At 37.6% G+C, this 22,244-nt stretch overlaps 2 protein-coding genes across 4 annotated transcripts; one reads left to right on the plus strand and one right to left on the minus strand.

Moving 5' to 3' along the window:
* Window positions 1–386: 386 nt before the first annotated feature.
* LOC137966118 (uncharacterized) lies at window positions 387–11,214 on the plus strand. Of its 2 annotated transcripts, XM_068812615.1 has the most exons (8): window positions 387–678; window positions 779–834; window positions 1,053–1,215; window positions 2,499–2,587; window positions 8,342–8,474; window positions 8,800–8,892; window positions 8,981–9,083; window positions 9,915–11,214. In XM_068812615.1, the coding sequence occupies exons 1-8, from the start codon at window positions 526–528 to the stop codon at window positions 10,292–10,294; spliced, it is 1,170 nt and encodes a 389-aa protein (XP_068668716.1). In that variant the 5' UTR covers window positions 387–525; the 3' UTR covers window positions 10,295–11,214. The 2 variants fall into 2 exon arrangements, with proteins under 2 accessions (XP_068668716.1, XP_068668717.1); XM_068812616.1 differs by lacking the exons at window positions 387–678; window positions 779–834 and adding an exon at window positions 842–975.
* Window positions 11,215–11,708: 494 nt separating this feature from the next.
* Window positions 11,709–22,244, minus strand: LOC137965632 (histidine kinase 3-like). 2 transcript variants are annotated; one of them, XM_068811908.1, is made up of 14 exons: window positions 20,648–22,244; window positions 19,633–19,857; window positions 18,412–18,924; window positions 17,632–17,907; window positions 16,888–17,057; window positions 16,588–16,800; window positions 16,312–16,498; window positions 15,248–15,299; window positions 14,902–15,131; window positions 14,586–14,684; window positions 13,778–14,445; window positions 12,809–13,315; window positions 12,271–12,680; window positions 11,709–12,069 (listed from the first exon to the last, which is right to left on the minus strand). In XM_068811908.1, the coding sequence occupies exons 1-13, from the start codon at window positions 21,134–21,136 to the stop codon at window positions 12,413–12,415; spliced, it is 3,897 nt and encodes a 1,298-aa protein (XP_068668009.1). In that variant the 5' UTR covers window positions 21,137–22,244; the 3' UTR covers window positions 11,709–12,069; window positions 12,271–12,412. The 2 variants fall into 2 exon arrangements, with proteins under 2 accessions (XP_068668009.1, XP_068668010.1); XM_068811909.1 differs by lacking the exons at window positions 11,709–12,069; window positions 12,271–12,680 and having other exon boundaries at window positions 13,242–13,320.

The raw sequence follows: 22,244 nt of genomic DNA on the forward strand, positions 1-22,244 counted from the left end.
TTTTGGTATGAGTTCTTTGAAATGATTGTTTATTCTTTTTCATAGACTTTGATTTGGTATCACTCGAAGGAAATGCATATGAAATATTTAAATTACATCAACTCAATTAGGTTATGTTTTATTATCATTAAAATATGGGATATGAGTCAAACCTAAGTCCACGTTCCGAATTACTAAGCAAAAGCCATGGGTTCAAGTTTTATTTTCAAATTTACAGATTGTTTTTGCTAGCAAAAGCCATGGGTTGAGTCAATCTTTCAATTCTATTCCTCGCTTTCATTCCCAAATCGGTTAAAAGAATTGGTAATTCATATATCAAAATGATCCGCTGTTGGCTCATCAAGCGTTGCAGAGTCGCTCAGTAGTCAATCACCAAAAGCTCGCCTTCTTGTACCATTCTCAGCCACAGGAAATCCTTCTTTCTTAATAATTTCTCCCTCCCCGGTTTTTATCTCTCTCTCTCTCTCTCTCTCTCTTTCTCTCTATCCATCCCCTCTGAATGCTTGCGTCAGAACCCATTGCCAAATGTTATCCATCTTCTCAGGCTTACCGCTTTTGGCAGTTTATTCGAACAGAAACTTCTCGGCATTTCTTTCTTCGAATAGAAAGAAGACCCCAATTTTGCGGACGAGCCTTTCATCATCTGATGATGACTCCAATAGCACACAGCAGAACCAGGCAAGGGATTGAGAACCTCTGGAACTGAATGATGTCAATGATTATGATTCCTAGAAAGAGACTAATGTGTAATTGTTACCATAATTTTCTTTTATTCCAGCTAGATTTCTACCAGTCCGACGATTTGTTTGGACTTGGAGCGGAGTTGCAGATAAGGTTAAGACTTCAGTCTGACTGACTCCGATTACTGATCTTGTTATTTGAGCTTGACCAGGAATTTTCTCTGAGGCCATCATGATTCAGACTTCGCTAATATTCGATGTTTGGAAATGGAAGTAAACATATAGCAGTCAGCATGTATAAAACACTAGTTCGATGTTAATGGTTTTTCCTTAAGTTTAATTCAACAATGTGTATAAATTTTACTATTTCAGGGACGTTGGTTCTCATGCATCCAATCCCAGGTCTTGGTTTGGACCGAATGGCCAGTATATCAGGGAGCTACCTTGCCCAAGTTGTAGGGGCAGGGGATATACTTCTTGTACAGAATGTGGGATTGAACGATCGAGGTCTGATTGTTCAGTATGTAATGGAAAGGTAAACGTGACCCACCAACTTTTTTTGTTTTCTTACCTTTTTTTTTTTTTTTTTTTTTTTTTTGTTGTTGTTGAGAAAGCTTACATTGTTAATGTTGATCATCACAGTATAATGTCTAATGTTGAACACCTCTGTGTGAAATGAAACAAAAATTGCTTGCCTGATATTTCATATGAACACCAATTGTATTAAGAGCATTTTCTCAAGGTGTTCAAGGTGATTGCTCATGTCAAAAACACCAGTTAACAAGGAACAAATAAGAAAGAAAGCATCTGAGTGATGGCATCCCTGGTTTATTAACTAATTGACTAAATCTCTATTAATCCATTTTCTTGAACAATTAGATACGGTGTTAGCATACTTCTGAAAGGAAATACCAACTTGAGTTGTGTGATGCAACAATCCTCTTGTTGTATTGAGCTTTTGAGTCCAGCACCGATCTTCATTTGAATTTGGAATATTATTGTGATTGTTAGTTTGTGATTCACTTCACTAGGCATCTTGAGACTTGACTTTCTAAGGCATATTTGGCTATGTTGATGCACATCAGACACTGTAAATTAAGAATTCTGGTGAGACTTGCAATAGTCAGACTCATCAATAAGGGCTTAGGACTAAAGCTTTTCCATTAGGTATCATCACAGTGATTAAAATGGCTTTAGCTAATATTGTCTATATAATATATGACAATCAAAATGTAGAATTTGTAGCATGTGAAGTTTTCCAAAAGTCATCTCAGATCTTCAGATTTGTCTAAGAGGAACTTATAATACTAGTTTATGCTTGTCTTTAATTTTGTATAGTTTCATTTTTTAACTATAACTACTTCACCCCAGCCCTTGCTTTTTTTTCTCATAATTACTTATTATACGAGTTTTCTCCAACAATCAACATGCCAGTCGCTTCCATAAGGTTTCTTTTTTCCCAACTGAGCCTGAAGTCCAAGTTGAATCTAGTTCATTCTGAGAGGCTAAATTCAGCATGTGGGTTCTTCTGAAGGTTCTCTATATTTCAAAATAAACCATTTTCTTATGTACTGGTCCAATACTTGAAATATGCATATGGGAAGTTCATGAAGTTTACTCATGCATTACTTAGGTAGCTTGTGTGGTTGATGAGAGATGTAGATTATTTTTCCTACTTGGTATGTACTGTGCCTGTCATAAGGTTTGAGTTTAGAGGTTAATGTCCACCAAATATGCATGTCCATTTTGAGCACATTAGAAGATTTTCATCATTTCACTGACAAAGTTGTTGTGAACTTACAATGAAACTGACCACAGGGGCTAATGACCTGTGGACAATGCTTAGGGGAATGTGTAATATGGGAGGAGTCATGGGATGAAAGACCTTGGGAGAAAGTGCGTTCTAGGTATATTTGATCTTTTCTTGTTCTTCAATACTCGTCTGTTACTTATTGTGAACAACTTCCCAAAGATGGATGGCTTTATTCTTGCAAACTTTAATAATGGACTATTTGCATCTTTCAGTGCAAAAGAGTCTCCAATTGGATATTTTTTTAACTCCTTTTATTATCAGTCTATTAAAACCCTGATGTGCCAACATTTTGTGTCTTCTATCGTGATTGTCCAAAATTATTTTGTAAAAAGGAAGGAAGAAAGAAAGAATAAAGAGAAGACAAGGTAAGGAGATGAGGCGAGAGAGAAAAGACACACTAGTTGGAGGGTGAGAGAGTCGACCTCCCTCTTTTATTATCTCAATTAAGTGATTACAAGAGTAAGTTTACAAAAATGCTCTTCATAGCTCTCACTCATATAACTTCATGTACACATGTCAGAATTCAACCAAATTTGAACCATAGGTTCCTTATAAGGCATATACTCTACTGTCAACATCAGAAATATATGTTGGTTACTGGAAATAACCAAAATACCCCTATGTATCTTTTAACACTCTCCTCAAGCTAGAGCATATACATCAAGAAGCCCCGGCTTGTTACATAAAATGCCACTCTTTCTTGCCCAAAGCTTTAGTGAAAATGTCACCAATCTTATCAGATGACCTAACATATAGTGTGACCACTGCTCTACTCATAATCGCATCACAGATGAAGTAGCAATCAACTTCGGCACTTGAGCAATTTACTACATTTTGTTTCTTACTTTTCCAGGTAACCAAATTTCCACTAATAAGGCCACATAGCCAGTTTTGACCTTGCATAATTTGCATATGAGTATGCCTCACCATGGGGTGCATTAAAAAAATTGAAAAAATTAAGGGGAGAGAGAGTTGAAGAGAGAGAATGAGAGGGAGAGAAGGTGAAGAAGAGAAAAGATCAAGAGAGAGCTATGTTGGGGGACGCTCTATTTATAATGCTGGATAATGCAATTTACCATTATGCCCTTACTTTAATTGAAACCCAAATCTCCTTATATTTCCCATTATACATGTTCTCTTTACATGAAAATTGGACCATAGATATAATTGGACATACAGAACAAGATTACATCAAGACATATAAATAAAGATAAATTGAAAAGACTATAATACCCCTGATACTTGTTTTTCAACAAAAAAAACTTTTTTTGGTGCTCCCTTTAAGTATCTTGAAATCCTTTGAGGTGCCTCCAAATGAATTTACAAGGAAATTCCATGAATTGGCCAACCATACTAACCGCAAATGATATATCTGGGTGAGTAACGGTAGCATAAATGAGCTTACCTACAAGTCACCTATACACAATCTCGTCCCTGAACTCCAGACTATCAACGTCATGTAGGTTATGACCAACTTTCTTAGGATTTTTTGTAGGTTTCATCCCTTGTAACCCATATTCATGGAGCATATCTGTTGCATATTTTATTTTAGTTAACACAATTCTAGCTTTACTCATAACCTCAACACACAAAAAGTATTTTAGAGACTCTTAAATCCTTGGATTGCAAATGTTTTGAAAAATGTATCTTCACCTCCTCAATTCCCTTATCACTTCCACACAGTATTATACCATCCACATAAACAAGTATTACCATAATGCCAGTAGATATTCGCATAACTAACAAGGAATGATTACAATGACTTCTGGAAAAATCCAATGCTATAACCACCTTGTTGAACTTGTTAAACCACACCCTGAGACTCTTTTTAAGACCATAAATCACCTTATTCAACTTACATTCCTTGCCACCCTTGAGTAACATACCCAAGAGATTGCTCCACATATACTTCCTCATCCAGGTCACCATATAAAAAAAAAATTTAATGTCTAGCTAGAGTAAAGGCTAACCTCATGTCACTGCCACTGAAATGAGATTCCGAACAAAAGATAGTCACCTAATAAGAGAAAACGTTTTAAAGACATCAACACCATTAGTCTTAAGTATATCCTTTGGCCACAAGATGTGCCTTCTACTATTCAATGGATCCATCTGCATTATATTTGACGGTTTAGACCCAACAACATCCCGCAACATATGCACCAGGAGTCAACTCACGTAGAGTTCAAGTGTCATGGTTAGTAGAGCCTCCATTTCGACATCTATAGCCTGTTTCTACGTAGGAGATGACAAAGCTTCCTACACCGAAGAAGGGATAGCACAAGAAGACAGTGATAGGGCAAAAGATTTAAAAGGCCCTAACAATGAATGAAAAAAAACAAATTGTGAAATAGGACACCGTGTACAAATGCGGACGCCTTTGCGAAAAGCAATGGGAAGATAGAGATCACTTACCTCAGGTGAAGAAGGTATTGATTTAGGTTGTGAAAAGAGAGTCTTTTGTGGTGTGGTCCTATGCTTTCTACATTGATACACCTGTAATGGTTTAGATTCTAGAACCAGTGGCAGAGGACTAGGCACATCTTCTATAGGACTAGGAGCAACAAGAGCAAGATGCATATCACCACGCAGTGAAGAACTAGACAAATTGAAATAAGGTGTGTCTTCAAAAAATGTAACATCCAAGAGCACAAAGGTTTTTCTAGTAGTTGGACAAAAAAATTTATAACCCTTCTGTGTTCAAGAGTATCAGAAGACACATTTGACAGCTTTTGGTGAAGTTTATCCCTCGTGGGGCCAAGTACATGGAGAAAACAAACACAACCAAAGATGTGAGCACCCAAAGGAAATAGCTCAGCATGAGGCTTGAGAATATGAAATGGAATTTTACCACCAAGTAAAAAAGAAGGCATTGTGTTAAGAAGGAAGCATGCAATGAGGACCGCATCTCCCCAAAATGATTTGGGGAGGTGCATATGAAATAACAATGCGCATGCAACTTCAATCAAATGGCGAATGTTCCTCTCGACTACACCATTTTGTTGTGGAGTATACACACATGAAGAATGGTGAATAATGCCTGTAGATTGACAAAAAGAATTAAATTTATGGTTCAGAAAGTCAAACCCATTATATGTATGTAAAACACGGATTGAAGCACCACTAAGTCTTTATTTCGTTATAAAAATTTTGGAGTACATCAAAAACTTCGGATTTCTCCCATAGGAGATACACCCAGGTAGATCTACTAAAATCAAATATAAATGACAAAAAATACTATGATCAAATATACTATCCATCAGAATAGACAAACTTAAAAATACTACAACTAGAAGACTGACTAGAAGGAAATGATGCTTGATGGTTCTTTCCAAGTTGGCAAGACTCACACTAGAACTGAAATGAAGAAGACAGTACAAGGAATAATTGTGATAATATTTCTAGAGACGGATAACGAAGACTAAGATGCCACTGGAAGGGTATACAATGAACATGGAGCGTAGAGGATGCATATGATGATGATCCCTTCAAGTGATACAATCCATCTCTCTCACGTCCTAAACCAATCATCTCCCTCATCTTGAGGTCCTGAAATACATAATAAGAAGGCTAGAAAGTTACATAACAATTCAAATACTTGGTAATTAACTGAGAGAAGATTCACATGAACTTTAGGAACTAATAAAATGAAATCAAGACACAACAAAGAAGTAGCTCTAATAGATCTTACTCTACTAACCTGAGAAGACGAGACATCTGCAAGTGTAAGTTGTTTACATGCCAAATATTTACTGAGATTAAAAAAGAAGGAAGACATACTTGACATATGAGATGAGGCACCAGAGTCAATAACCTAAGAAGACACTGGATGCACATGCAAAGCGGACTCATCTGACTTGGCTAGAGTCGTGGTAGCAATAGGAGTGGATTGAGGCACAGGCGTAGAAGCAAAAGTCTACTGGGCCATCTTCTGAATTAATTTTTATATCTCATCTTCAGCCCCAGGAATAATATCACTCCTTAGGACTTGTAAAAAGTCTCATTACTCCCAAACACACTATTATTCGCCCATGCTGGTTTACCAACTTCTCCCAGCATCTATTAGAAACATGGTTGGTACTCCTACAATGGTCACACCTACGATCACTTCTGTCTCTGCCACAACTTGAGTCATCTCAGCCTTGACCTCTGTTACTACTACCACGACTACAAGTAACTGCTGAACGAGTAGACCCATGATGAATCCTAAGGGTAGCAGCTTCAACAGTGGATACGTCCTTACTACCAGATGATGCCACAACTGTCTTTGCATGGAGCACCCCATTGAATACATTAGGAAGTGAAAGAACATCATCTAACGCAAGCAGTTGGGCTTTTACTGTGTCATACTCTGGGCCAAGACCCCCCAAAAACTTTGCAAAAAATATTTGTCCCTGCAGCTTCCTCAACTCTTTTTCATCAGTAGTAAATGGATGATAAATGCAGATTCCTTACGTCAAGAACCTTCCTCTCTCCCCTTTTTAAGCCAAACAACCGAGAATATAACTCATGATCCTTGACAAATTGCTCTCTTGTGCATACATGGACTCTAGAGACACCTAGATCTTTTTAGTTGTCTCACAGTTTATGACTTGATGTTATAGATTAGCATCCATGCTATCAATAACCAAGTCATGACTTAGCTATCTTCAGCTTTCCAATCATCATTAAATGGTAATGGAGGATCGTCTCACAGGTACTTGGTTTTTCTCTTAGCCTTTAAATAGATCCCAACTGATTTAGACCAACTCAGATAGTTTTGGCTATTCAATCTTTCAGTAGTAATCATAATGGTGTCTTTTCCGTTTGAACAACATGTCTTCTTGAAAGGTGTAACAACCACACCATTATCAGACATCTTGAACAACCCAAAATTATAGTAACAGGTATATGCGCAGGTTATGTGGGTCCAATTAGGGCAATAACAATATCAAGAACAGGTGTAATAGATCAATTCCACCATCAATAACCCTAAAACCAATAAGCGACCCTTCAATTAGGGCAAATTCTGGATGATGTCACCTTCCTGAGGGATGATGCAGACAATACAAGGTCAATGGATACTAGGGTTGGAATCTTTCCAACAGTATAACCCTTTAAGGGCACAAATCTTGCATAGAACTGACTTAATCAGTAGTATGAACCATTAACCCTTGGGTTATGGAAGAAAGAAACAAGAAAAAATCTGACCTTTAGCTTCAATCAAATGAAAATCTGGAAATCCCCTTTTTTCTGGAATATATAAACTTCAAGAAGATGGAGGAACTCTTATGGATGCCTGAAATACGATCGTACTACTCTAATACCATGTAAAAAGAATAAATTGAGAAAAAAGAACGAAGAGAAGCGAAGATAAGTAGATGAGGGGAGAGAGTGCAAAAGAGGCACTCGTTGAGGCTGAGAAAGTCGACCTCTTTTATTATTTCACTTAAGTGATTACAACAGTAAGTTTTACAAAAATTCCCTTCATAGCTCTCAATCATATGACGTCATGTACACATATCAGAATTCGACCAAATTTGAACCATAGGTTCCTAATAAGGCATATACTCTTTTTTTTTTTTTTTTTGAGACTACGGCTAACATCAGAAATATATACTAGTTACTGGAAATGATCAAAATGCCCCTGTATATCTATTAACATATTTCAACTTCTCTCACTAAAGATATGGGAATGGAAAATTCTCATAGTTAAATGCTCATATAGTCTTCTTTATTTTCTTTATTGAGAAATGAAGTCAGTTGAAGGTAGTGACCTTGCTTCTAAAATCATATAATTCCATGGGGAAGAGCATTAGATTGTTTTGTTGGCTTGTATGTTTTCTTAGTAAAGTTGCTCTTCTTGCAGCTCTCCGCTTAAAGTCAAAGAAGATGATGAAGTCGACAATTTAGACATAAAGCTAGATCCAAGCAGAAAGACAAAGCGTGTTTATCAATCACCATCACCTGAAGTTGGACAGAAAATTAGTCGTTCATTGAAGGTGAGTTCTCTTCTTAAGGCCTTATTACCTTTTTTTCATGTGACCAGATTAATATGATGGATATACAACCTTTCTTTATACATTAAATTTTTCAGGTTTTGTGCCTATCTCTCTCTCTCTCTCTGGTCTTAACATGTCTGGATAAAGTATTCTTTTGCATCATTTTTGCAGTGTGACATTTGCATCATCTTTCCACAGCACTTTTCCTGCAAGAAATTTTTGTTTGCATTATTTCATATGATGAGAACACTTCCAATTTGTTGGGCAATCATCTTTAGAAATGGACTGTAAAGGTAACTGTTTCTGTCTAGCTGGACACTTGCAGAGCCTCAATGCCAAAACAGGACTATTTAGTAAACGAATGAAGATTATCCATCGGGATCCAAAACTTCATGCTCAAAGAGTTGCCGCAATTAAGGTATGTGCTTGATCAAGTCGGTAGCTGAGCTACAATTGAGTTCAACTTTTTGTTTTATCTACTAAACATCTATGGATGGTCAATGCAGAAAGCTAAAGGGACTCCTGTTGCCAGGAAGCAGGCATCTGACACCCTGAAAGCCTTTTTCAGTGATCCTGAGAATCGTCGCAAGAGAAGCATTGCCATGAAAGGTGCGAAAACAGAATAGGAGCAAGAGATTTTAAACATACCAGTTGCTCTTCAAATAAGAGTCATCGATACAACGGCAAAGTAAAAGAAAAGCACATAAAAATCGTGTTATTTCATTTACTGAAATCTATATCATACAGAAATCTGTCATTTGTAAAAAAAGCCGGTCTGTTGTATTTTCGTGAGTCAAAGTTCCTGAAAAGGTGACATTCTAGAAGTAAATCTTAGTTTAAGTAGGCTGACATGCAATCTCAGAATGTGGGCAGTGAGCGTCAGTATAGTGGATTTGACTAGCTAATTGATACCACAATAACTTGATGTCATTTCATTGGCATTTTTCTTTTTTTTCATTCAAACGTTGTGTTTTGATAAATACCATGTTAAATAACATGAAACAGTATGAGAAGTATAATTACATGAGCCAAATTAGGCGTGAAATGCCAGATTATAGAGCAAACAAAATAAACAAAGGTGGCTGTGATGTTCACATGTCAGAAAACATTTATCAGGAATATAAAGCCATGTTGCTTGTGTCTGTAGACATTGGTGCGTAGGACACCAGACAAAAGTTTCAGCTGAAAACAATGACATGATAGGTATTGATTTATACTATGAGAAGTCAGGAAAGAAAACTTGCTTTTAGAGGGAGTCCGCACTGTGGTGTCTATTTTTCTGTATTTTTGTTTATACTTTTAACTTAGGTAGCATGAGAAACATCAGGGGGGGGGGGGGGGGGGGGGGGGGGAGTGAAGAAAACACTTCCATACAAGATTTCTGTCCAACAGTTTGGTCCTATACAAAAGAATAATTTGATATCTGCTGCCAATCTGCAGGGGTGAAGTTTTACTGCAGCAACTGTGGAGAGGAAGGGCATCGAAGACACTACTGCCCAGCATTGAAGGATAAATCAGGTGGGAGTTACAAATTCAAATGTCGAGTATGCAGGGAGAGAGGGCATAACCGGCGAACTTGCCCTAAGCTAAGGTCAACAGACAAGAAAAGCATCAAGAAGTTCAAGATCCATCAATGTAGCGTATGTGGCCAAAGTGGTCATAACAGTAGGACATGTTCTAAAAGGAATGTGGCAAAAGAAGGCAGTCGTTTAAATCCTTCCCCAACTACTCTTATTTCTAAAAGTAGAACTTACACATGCAGTTTATGCTTGGGAATAGGTCATAACAGGAGGACATGCCATCTAATGAAAAACCTATGATTGAGTGTCTTCAACTCCTTGAAATTGAAATCATTTACCCTGTTTTGATAACAGGAGGACATTCCATCTAATAAAAACCTATGATTGAGTGTCCTCAACTCCTTGAAATTGAAATCATTTATCACCCTTGAAGTTAGTGGTGGGCATTGGGTCTGGTTTCACAGGAAACCCAACCTGATCCGAACTAATGCAAAAAACCTAGGTTCTGGTTTCAGGTTTTGGGGACAGGGTGGGAAAAGAAAAACCTTTGGTTTCGGGTTGGAAATGGGTTTTCCTAAACTCGACCTGTAGGGATAGGGAGGAGATGTGAAAATGGAGTAGGGATGAAGAGTTGGTACGGGAATGGGTGAAGATGGGATTGGGTCGAAGTTGGGGTTTGGATTTTGGGTTTTTGTCAGGGACAAATTCAGGTTCTAATCTTTTGAAGTGAATGATATGCAGTATCTAATCTTTTGAACTCAGGTTGAGGTTCAATACAGATATCCCTACAAATTTAATTTTCACATCTTGAGAAGGTCTATTTTTCCTCACCGAGCAGGGACAGATTGTGAAGATATTATTTAGTACAAAGATTTTCTTCTGTGAATGCTTGGTTACGGTTGGCATTTTGTGCTCTTAAAACCATGGAGCAAATTGAAGCAGATATGAGCCCCTACCAGGATGTAGTCACTTCTGCTTCCACCATTTCAACTTTTAAATGGGGTGTGAATGCCAATGTGTGCACAAGCGTAAAATAGAAATCAAGGGATCTGTTCTATTCTAAATTTGAAGAAAGGGTGTAGATGATTAGACAAAGGGTTCATGTAGTATCAGTTTGTATTTTCTGTGAATGTTACAATTTGTCTTTTCTCTCAACTTTTAGCAGTGTTTTTAGTTTATGGTGGAACTCAGTTAATCACCTTGTAACTCAGCAGAGTCAACTCGGATGGGGAAATAAAAGAACTGATTTGTTTGTTTTAATGATTCAGATATACATAAAGTTAGACTGTTAAGAAGTGACCCAGAACCCTTGAAACTCCAATCCAGTTCAGTTCACCCAAAATGAATAAGCAAACCGAACTCAAAATGAGTAAGAAAGAACGAGTCAAGATCAAATTCTACCTGTACCTCTTTGGCGTCAGAGCCATGTCAAATGACTCTTTTGCCAATTGAAATCTATATAAGCTGAGTTTGGGACAAATACGAAAACAACTGAATCACCCATTTAAAAAACCATGTTGACTCACCCATTTGTAAGTGGAGTTAGCTCACCCTTTAACTCAGGGAAATCTAATTGACTCGGGCAGCCCAACCCAGATTTCACAGATGCTGATTCAGGGCCCGGGTCACAACACCATGTACATGTGTTTTAACAATATTCAAGGTATGTAAAGCAAAAATAAGCACGAAATGTAGAACAGAGATTATCATTCTCACAAAAAATTCGAACATATATTACAACAGAAAAATTGATCTAGAAGCAACTGGGAAGGCAACGAACCAAATGATTATTTACATGGTACAAAGCAATGGATTTGAAGCCTAGAATGAACAAAAACCCCACTGGTGTTACTGCCGACATAAACACCACACCCCATTTAACCTACAACTTCCAGAATGACAGGCTTTGGCAAAAGAATGATTCTGGCAATTGATTTATATATGATTTTTTTTTAATCTCTTTTTGTAATTACAACACTACTATACAATGTTTAGTAATCTCGAACCGGGCATTACCAGTAAGAACCTTCAAAGAAGCTCGTGAACCGAAGAAGCAAGACTACAACTGTGCATCCCTGGATAGAGCAGTAACAACAATATTATTTGAATATAAATTACAGGAATACAGGAATTTAAAGTTACATTAAAGTTGTCTAATCCATGATGTAGAGCTTCCACCCATGAGAAGCTTTCAATTATTGTTGACCCACATGGTGAGCTCAAAATGTTGTATGTGCATGTATAGTTTGATTAACAGAAAGATACCAAGTAATTACCATGTCTGGGGCAAAAGAAGTTGGTGAAAACCAAGCGGGCTATTGATCTGCAGAGGTTGGCAGCTCACTTTGTACTCAGGCCAGCTCTAGAGTTTCACCACCAGCTTCATTTGGTACTAGGCTGAAAGTAATGAACAGCTTACTATAATGATCTATCTGCTACATCAGACTTGAAAAAACTTGCAACAGCATTGTACAGATGCTCATCTTCAAAAGGTTTTGAAACATAACCATCCATTCCACATCTCACACACGCTTCATGGGTTGCTTGTGTCACATCAGCCGTCATAGCCAGTATGGGAACATGCCAATGGATCTGACTAGCATAATGTTCTTCTGAAACCTGCACTGATTTTTTTTCCTCGTTTAATTCCCTCTCTTCAAGTCTGATTCTCCTTGTAGCCTCAAACCTGCATAAATTTGAAAATTGGGATGACTGAAAATTTAGATATAATAAATAATTAGGTAAAAAAGGAGTGACGTGATATATCTTAATTTGAAAGGTAATCAGACACCGGAATGGAAGTTCAAGAATTACCCATCCATTTCTGGCATCTGAATATCCATAAAGCAGGCATGAAATTTGTGAGGCGGCTTTAGCATTTCCACAGCAACCTTGCCACTTGCTGCACATGTCACTTCAGCCCCATATTTCTTGAGGGCTCCAGCAGCAACCCTTCGATTAACAATGTTATCATCCACAACCAATATGTGCTTCCCACTCAATAGTTTGTGTAGTGTCAAAGGCTGTTCACTAGTTTGGTTCTTCTTCTTTACAATACCAAGGCATTTGTGAAGGCAAGCTGCCATCATACTCAACCTCAAGGGTTTTTTTATTACATTATCAACACATAAACCCAACTTGAATTCTTCACTTTCTGAGGGATGAATTGATGTTGCGAGCAGGAACATTTTTGGAGAATTTTCGAACAGATTTGCTCTTCCATTATGCTGCAGATCTTTGAAGAAACGAGGAAAAAGAAGTCCTGTCCCCTTCCCCCAAGCATCCTTGTCTATTAGGACCATATCTAAACGATTTAATGCACTGAACTACCAAAAATAGCAGAAGTTAGCTAAAGCATGCATGAAAAGTCCACCTCTTATTCTATTGAGCTTGATAATTTCAATGCTCAGTATTGTAGTTATCCTGGCATTGATAACCAGTTCAACTTCTGCTTTTGTAATCATAGCAGAATCCCAAGAGGACCACACTTCTTCAAGGCAATTTTAAAAAGAAAAGAAAATGAACACAAAAGTGACTTGCATTTCTTTTTTTTTTTAATTTGGGTGGTGGTGGTAGTGGTGGTAGTGTGTGTGTGGGGTGGGGGGGGGGGGGTTGGGGAGCTTGAAGTGGAGTAGGGAGTACTCTTGAGTGGATAGTGTACCTTCAGCAAAATCTCGCCTTCCCCATGGACCATGAGGTTTAGGTGCTAAATTGACTTACGGTATTAAAAACTACAGCACTTGCCAAAATACAGTATTAGAAGAAAAACAGAAAATTTCTTACCTTGAGCTGCAACAATTGGAAATATAAGTATATGCAGATATCTGAGTGATGGCAATATCTACATGTATGCCCAGTCTCTCGAGATGGTATTTTGTGACTTGGGCTCGAGCAGGTCTCCCATCAACTACCAAAGCTCTCATTCCTTTAAACTCCAAGTCAACTGAATCAATTTGGCTTCTTTTCACATCTGTGGAGCTTATTTGGCCTTTATTAAATGCTGCAGTAAAGGCAAATGTACTACCAACTCCGGGCTCGCTTACAAAACCAATCTCTCCCCCCATCAGATCTACCAAACACTTACTAATGCTCAAACCAATGCCAGTTCCACCATAGTTTCGTGATGTTGAACTATCTGCTTGCATGAAAGGCATGAAGATTCGGCCTTGTGCCTCTCTAGGTATACCCACTCCTGAGTCCTCAACAGTAACCAGCAAGGTGAACCTACCAGTTTCTTCAGACAAATTTACAATCTCGGATAATCTAAAATTTTTCCAGCTTCTCCATCTGTCAGCCACAGGATAACCACTTAATGTGTCATAGGATGTACAAGAAATTCCATTTTTAACAAACTCTGGATGTTGTTGCAGTACTGAATTGGTGAATTCTGAAAATCCTTTCACTTCATCCACCATGTGTACAGAGACCAGTATGTGCCCTTTTTCTGTGAACTGCAAATTTATTGTTATACATTTAAAACACAAAATCAGAAATAGGAAAAGGGGGGAAAAAGCCATGGTGTGTTGAAAAAGGAGCCCTCTCTCTCACAGACAGTTACATACTCATGCAGATGTAAAGTACAAAGGCTGACCTTGATTGAATTCCCAACAAGGTTTGTAATAATTTGTCGGAATCTTCCAGGATCTCCAATAACAATTTCAGGCACCCGATCAGATACATACACAGCCAACTTCAACAAAAGTAATAGTAAACAAAAAATAAGTTTAAAGTTGATAAAGTATTGAGTGGGAAAAGTCCCACGTTGAAAAATGAGAAAAAAAAGTTAATGGGTTAAAAGGTTCAGCAATAGGCCTCCTAAGTGGCTAATCATTTTATGATGAAACCGAGTTCAACCGAAAGCCCCACATAAAAGATATAACTGGCAGAAAAGTTATGATAAGTTTTACCTCAATGCCCTTCTCTTGTGATTTGTCTGAGAATAGAGATAGGACATTATCCAGAATGGTACAGAGATCAAAGGGGACTGCTTCAAGCTCAAGCCTCCCAGACTCTATCTTAGCCTGATCAAGAACCTCATTTATTAGAGCGATTAGAGCCTTTCCACTAGCTTGAGCGGTGTTTGCATAATCTTGTTGGGTTGCATCAAGTTCTGTGTCCATCAGCATTTGCAACATTCCTGAGACAGACGATATTGTTGAACCCAATTGTATGATTTCACCATGGAAAAAGAAATTTTCACAATCATTTCTTCAAATAGAAGCATTTAAATATGTTATCTCTTAAAATTCCTACCTAGAACACCAACCATTGGAGTCCTGATTTCGTGGGAAACAGTGGCCAGAAACTACAAAAGACAAATAGTAGCTCAGTACAAAGAAAAGCAAACTGATAAAAATAATGGAAGAAATAGAAAAAAGGTAAAATATTCAGATTACTCACTAGAAGTAATTCTAAGAATTTCTACGATTAAAAGGAAAACTGTGAGCCATCCAAGAACAAAACACAAAAAAGAGAGATCTCTAAGTGGTGGTAGTAGGTCCCAGCACAGCAAGCGAAAAAAACCCACAACAAACATTAATGAATATACAGAAAAATGAATGTCAAACCCAGGTGGATAAACAAACTGATCTGAAACATAAACTAAGAAAGTGTTGGAAATACATGCTATAAAGCATCATAGAGACTTCATTGTATCAGCAATGGTCACTGCACACAACAACATCAAGATCAGACAGACTGATGATGCTCTCCATAATCCAAAATGACTACAGAGATTTTTTTCAATGTTTATGCAATAAGTTAGAATTGGATTGAACTACGACGGAGAGCAGAAACCCAAGTAATAAACTGTTAGAACTATGAAATTTCCTTAAGAATGAACATGCAATGTTATTCTGCTGCTAAATCCATTTCTCATCAATAGATCTATTACAGCACTGCTATGATATCTTGCCCTTAAGTCTACATGCTCAATTACATAAAAGTCCTCAACCTGTCACCTACACAGTCTGTAACACAGATATATTTCGATATTACATTATCTGTAACAATTTAAGATGTTTTCTATCTAAGATCCAAAAAATCTAAAATGTTGAACTAGCCAATTTTTCATGAACAGTTCATAATCATTACCTAAGTCAGAAGTCTGAAAAGTTTGGATGGAGAGGATTGTTTTTGCAGCTAACCTACAAGCATTTTCGTATTTAGTGGAAATAGGCTCCTAAAAAAAGCCAATCAGGAGTTTTTGACACCAATATACCTCCAAACAAGTTTTACATTTGATTATGTTGCTTCAAAGTTGAAATTCAAATCAAAATTATTTTTATTTCTTGTTTGTATTTAAGAATATAAACAACCTGGGACTTTGCCACATCTGCGGCTTCTGCCTGGACTTTCAACTCCATCATTTCGCGATAGTCATCCTCTACTTTAGCAATTCTATTTAAAGCTGCATGAAATATATGCCCAATCAGTAAGGCAATGACCAGAACCCCGAGTGAAGTAGTGATAGCTGACCAAGGTAAGGGAGGCTTCTGCTTAAACCTGCAAGTATGTAAGCAAAAGAGCAAAAAAGCTTAACCTATTTTCCCACATCTGCATCAATGCAATGTTTGCACAACGAAGTTGTTTACCTGCAATGCATCTCATGCTTCCTAGATGGGTCACCAAAATCCAAATTGCTAAGATGCCATAGACCTGTATCAGATGGACTAGGACCATACATTTTAATGGGTGCAGATGCATTAGTTGTATCGTACACATTAACAACAATAGTTTGTTTGCTTGCAAGTTGGTGTAGAAGCTTCTCCACCAATGATATAAAATCAAAAGAAGCACCCAAGTACCTGAGAAAGAAAATTGGAGGCAATTTTTACATTAAAGTTTTACAACAAACAAACCAAGATTAAGAAAAATAAAGCAACTGATTGTACCCTTGAGTTGCTTTGATGCGCTCCTCCGGTGTGGCATCAGATGGAAGGTTAGCATTGTAAACAGCAAAAGTCAACACTACACCAAGGTGATTGGATTTCAATAGCTTGAAGGGAGAAGTTAGGACGCCCTTCCCAGATGCCCTTGCTCGTAAGATGTTGTCGTGGTCCTCCTATAACAGTTGCAGTCAGTGTAAGAGGCCAAAAACAATGCATCAAGTGGAAAATAAATAGAATGAAAAGAAAGACACAAGTATGCACATAATTGAAATATATGACATTTTTTTTAAGAATGATGAGAATTCCATAAAGAGCAAAGAAAGGGATACCTAAAATGTGAGAAAAGAGTGATCATGCAATTGCCTAAACCCCAAACAGATGCCTAGGCACTATGAAAGATCGTTTCGAGACAGACACTACCATCATTTAGTTATGTCAGGAATTAATTTCCTAAAATTACCAGACATGCCAATGTCCTGTTCACTTGCGTATGTATCCCTAATAAATTTAGAAAGTAGAAAAAATTAAAAGATTGAAAAAAAAAGTCATCACTGAGAAGTTCATTCATATATATCAATTTCAGAAAGATAGTGACACGATGTATAAACCCATGGAGATCCATGAACAGCCATGAGGTTGTCCTTCAACAGATTATGTAACTCCTCTTCAAAGAATTGAATTTTATTTTTTGAAAAGCTCAAAGACATTTATATCTTTGATGAAATTAAAAAAAGAAACACCACTTACCTTTCCAGACATCATATCAATAGACACAATATGGGACACCGTCTCTTGGGAAAGTATAACTGGTGCATATTCATTTTGAACAGGAGCTGGGTCAAGATTCTCAGGAATGTATTCATCCTGAACAGGAGATTGGTTTGCCTCCATCTTCTTTATTGTAAACCCATGCTCCTTCTCAAACTGCTCCCTCTCTGAATGTAGCACCTTCAAAGCATACGCAACCCCACTGGTCAATGGCCTCTCAAATGCTGTCCTTGCTGTATATTCTGCAAATGTTTTCTGTGGGAAACATGGCTTGGATGAGCATCATAGTATATGGTTTGCAGCATGTGTCTTAAGCACCACTTAGTTAATTTTCTTTAATGAGCATGTCATTAATTGTTAACACTTCCTGATTTGATTGTCATAGTATCAGAAACAAGTATTGGTTTAAGTACTAATGAAAAATTCCCCATTTACAGACACAAATGATATACCTACAGACAACATATATTATATAGCGTGATAGCCCCAAAAGAGTGGTAGACTGCATGACACAGAAAAATTTTATTCTCCAATAACTCATTAGTTCTTATGACATTTGAACGCAAATCTCTTGTTTCCAATAATAGTTGTAAGCAAAAAGGCCTGTTCATTGTTAGATGCATAGATTAAATAAAAAAAAAACTACTTTGTGATTTACATTAGTGAACCATATGTGAAGTTTTCGGTTTGTAAAACTTTCTTTTTTGCAGTAAGGATGTCCTACCTCAACTGAAAAGGAGAGAGGGGGAGAGATTTTACTTGATCAATGGCGGAAGGGTGCTTCCCATGGTAAAAAGTCGAGATTAGAATGGCCAGAGCATGTACATGGTTCATGCTCACATTGAACTGGTCCTGCAACATGCGGGCCCTCTCATCACACATATTTTCAAGCATCTCCCTCCTCCTCAAAATAATATTTTCATTCATGCTCCAAAATATCCACATAGACCCAATCACACCAGACAGAACCCACATGATTAGAAGCTTCCTCCTCCATTTGCCAGTCCCACAACCTTTTGAGCTGAGCAATTGTTGTTGTTGTTGTTGTTGTCGTTGCTGCGGCTGTAGTTGTTGTTGTTGTTGTTGTTGTTGTTGTTGTTGTTGTTGAACATTCTGATGTTTTTTACAGCCATGGCAACATGAAACTTGGCAATGAACAGCCATTCCAACTAGGACCCACCCACAAATTTTGAACAATAGCATTGGACTCCTCTCCTGATATTCTTTTTTGCATTTTACATGTGTTCCTGTTCTCAAGTTCTTCTGATCCACCTGCAATGAATGATCTTGATTAGTTCAAAGTTCAGAGATCAAGGCCACTTAAGAGCAATGAAGCACAATTGCCTCTTGATTGATTGATTAACATCAGTGTCCGTCATTCAAATAATAATGATAATAATGATAACAATAATAATGATAACAATAATAATAATAACAATAATAATAATAATAATAATAATAATAATAATAATCAACTAAGATTGGTATTTGAATTGTGCCTTTTGATAGATTGATTAAGAATGGTATCTGGAAATGCTGCCTGGTTGAGTTGTTAAGATCTCTTCTAGTGGAAACTACAAGACATGAGGGCTAGCAGGGCTAATGACAAGTCCATGCAAAATATGCAGAGGAAAAAGAGAGAGATTCTAAGGCTTTCAGTGAACATTTAGCTTTCTCCCTTTATTCTTCAAGCAATTTAATCCACACATTATTTTATTTTGTCCTATAAAGGTTCTCAAGGGCTTCATAACAGCAAGAGTTAGTGATTGTCCATCTGATTGCAAAACTCCCAGTAGCGAACAATGTGGAACTGCTTAAGATCATAAACATTTTGCTACCATAAACTTGGCACTAGAAAAGCATTAAAAAGTTAAAAATACCAGTTGTGTGCACTATACGAAGAGTTAAGTATATTCCAGTGGGCTTCAAAGTTGTCTAATTCTAAACTTCAAGTGAATATGTCGGTAAATAGACACGCACCTTATCAGACACAACATAACCAGTTATGGCACAAGACATGAAATGTGAGGAGTGTAACAATGGATCCTCAGCATACAATTGGTCAAGCTTCTCATAGATGTACTTATGCTGCATTAAACATGTTTCCGAATGCACCACAGATCTCATCAACTCCGCACATTGCTCTTTGAGTTTCTTGTTTAGCTGCATCCTCGTTGCAGCCTTCTCAAGACACTCCGAGAATGCCTTCAATAAAACAAAATACAAGTGTTAACATCAATATGAATATTGTAGTAGAAAATCTGAAGTTTGTCTGGAAAGGAAAATTTTGAATCTAGAAACATGGAAACATATCTACTATCTCTGATGAAGTTAAGCTGCTCAAAAGAACTGAATATCTGATCAACTAATTTAAGTTTTATGTTTTCAGCAAATCAATGTAATTTATTCTACACTTGATATCAATCACAAACAATCCCCTAAGCCACCATCTCAGCAACAAAACAACCGTAGAGTCCAACAAAAGCAATTTGAAGGGGAGGAAATGTTTCCATTTGAAAGCTTATATGGGCACATTAAATTTTAAAATAAAAACAGGAGAAGTTTAATAAGTCATCTGAGAACTTGTGCTGAAAAAAAATTATAAATATTGTACTAGAACTTTTTTAATAAGTTGACCTGTATCTGGAAACGCTTTGGAAATCTTAAGGGAAAGATGAGAAGCTTAAATTTCGAAAGGCATGCAACTTGGGTAGGAAGAACAAGGCAGCAGATTGTAACAGACACCAGTTCCTATGAGGGCCCTCACTAAAACAAAAGCATCATAATGAGTCGCCTTTTCTCACACGACAGAAGCTATGTCACCTAAATTGAGAGCTTCCAATATTTCCATATAAAATAACATCTTAAACAAGAAATAACTAGCGCATTCTCATCTTAGGCAGTAGGTCCTTCTAGCCCAACATCAGAAAACCAAGAAATAAAAGAATGAAAGAATCAAAGCAATAAATGAAATACATTAGTGACAGCACATTACCAAATCGGATGTTAAGATCAGAGAAGCCAAGGTATGAGCTTGATCAATGCTGATATTGAAATGCTCTCGCAGAATCAAAGCTTTCCGTTGAAACATGGCTTCAGTTCCCTCCTCCCTCGGTGAAATTTTAGGATTGACCGTGTTGCATGAAAGCCAGACAAAAACAACAATACAAACTAAAATCCACAGCACTTGACTTTTTCTTCTCCATTTCCGTCCATTAATGAATCCCAACCGCTCTTTAATGTTGGAATTCATAGAATGGCAATTGCTAGAACAGGAGGTCTTGCAATTCAAGGCCATTTTGACAAGAACCCATCTACATATCTTTAAGAACAGTCTAAGGAGCTTATGGAAAACTCCAGCAACCGCAGAAAAACTCATAAAAACGAGACCTTTCAAAGTCTCTACTTGAGAAATCCAGCTATGACAGAAAGTAATCGGGACCCAGTAGGTTTTTCTGCAAGTTGAGCTGGGATCATCCACCATAGGTACGGCAGAAAGAATTTTAGCCTCCCTTTCTCTCTTCTGCTTTATCTTCCTGAGTTCTGCTTAACTCCGAAACAGCTGAAAACCACACCAAATTGTGATCCCTCCATGGGACAGTCAAGAAACTCGACCAGAAGAGAATCTATGAGAGTACCAATGGCGTCGAACCGACTCGCCGACCTTCCCAACTGTAAAGTTGTTTTTCCTAGAAAAAACCTGAACAACAAATTTAACAAGAGCGACTCAGGAAAATGCTGGTGCACCCTCGACTTGAAGTTATCTTCCAGTCTAAATCAATGTTCAAGGGAAAAAAGACATAAAAACGTCAACGATCCGCTCCATTTTTAAAGACATAAAAAGAGCCAAAGTCTCGACTTCTTCAGAACAGCAAAATCGCGAAAACGAGTCAGTTGCTATGTGAAAAGACCACCCTTTCAGCTCCTGAGCTCATAAGGTATCCTCAAACGCTTGCCCACCTTTTAACACACTAGCTCGAGAAACCCAATCGTTACAGACTCACAAGATCCAGAGGATTCTCGGCAATTTCACAGAAGCATTCGAAAATAAATAGTCCTGTACGCTACTTGTCTTCCTCCTACCTCTCAACCTATTTCCTCGACCCAACTGACATCAACAAATCTTCACCCAAAAAACCCACTCACAAATCAAAAAGCCACATGGAAATCAAGCAACAGAGCCAATTATACGAATCCCAGTTCGCCTCTATGCGATACGAGCAGGTATCATCTGTCCACACAAGTGAAAACGACGTCTTCCTTCCTCCCATCTCTTTCCTTGTTTACCCTGTTTCCTCAGTTCTGTTCGCTCGTTTGTTCTTTTCTCCCCCTATCTTTCACAATCTCATTTATTTTTTCTTGTTTTTGAAGCTGGCTACATCGTTATCTCATCATCTGGTGGTGGGGAAGATTAAGGATGAAAAAAAATACCACGACAGTGGGAAACCAGCTTAAAAGAGAACCCAAGAAGTTTCGTGTTCCCTCACTTTTTCTTTTTTCTATAATTTTTTCATCTTCTCCTTCGCTCCCCACTGCCGCTTTAAGAAGGCTATTTCTTTTGTTTCTGTTTCTCTTTTGCCGCTTTAAGAAGG

This window comes from Aristolochia californica, unplaced genomic scaffold (assembly GCF_029961685.1).
Source record: "Aristolochia californica isolate CCGP_79_NKW_82.1479 unplaced genomic scaffold, dmAriCali1.0.hap1 SCAF_5, whole genome shotgun sequence".
Lineage (NCBI taxonomy): Eukaryota > Viridiplantae > Streptophyta > Magnoliopsida > Piperales > Aristolochiaceae > Aristolochia > Aristolochia californica.

Excerpts from the sequence above, each read along its gene's own strand:
- LOC137966118 (XM_068812615.1), top strand. The coding sequence starts at position 526 with ATGTTATCCATCTTCTCAGGCTTACCGCTTTTGGCAGTTTATTCGAAC. Across the intron at positions 2,588-8,341 it reads TGGGAGAAAGTGCGTTCTAG|CTCTCCGCTTAAAGTCAAAG; the intron begins GTATATTTGATC and ends CTCTTCTTGCAG. Across the intron at positions 8,893-8,980 it reads AAAGAGTTGCCGCAATTAAG|AAAGCTAAAGGGACTCCTGT; the intron begins GTATGTGCTTGA and ends TGGTCAATGCAG.
- LOC137965632 (XM_068811908.1), bottom strand. The coding sequence starts at position 21,136 with ATGGTGGATGATCCCAGCTCAACTTGCAGAAAAACCTACTGGGTCCCG. Across the intron at positions 17,058-17,631 it reads TTGATATGATGTCTGGAAAG|GAGGACCACGACAACATCTT; the intron begins GTAAGTGGTGTT and ends CAACTGTTATAG. Across the intron at positions 16,801-16,887 it reads CGCATCAAAGCAACTCAAGG|GTACTTGGGTGCTTCTTTTG; the intron begins GTACAATCAGTT and ends TTTCTTTCTCAG.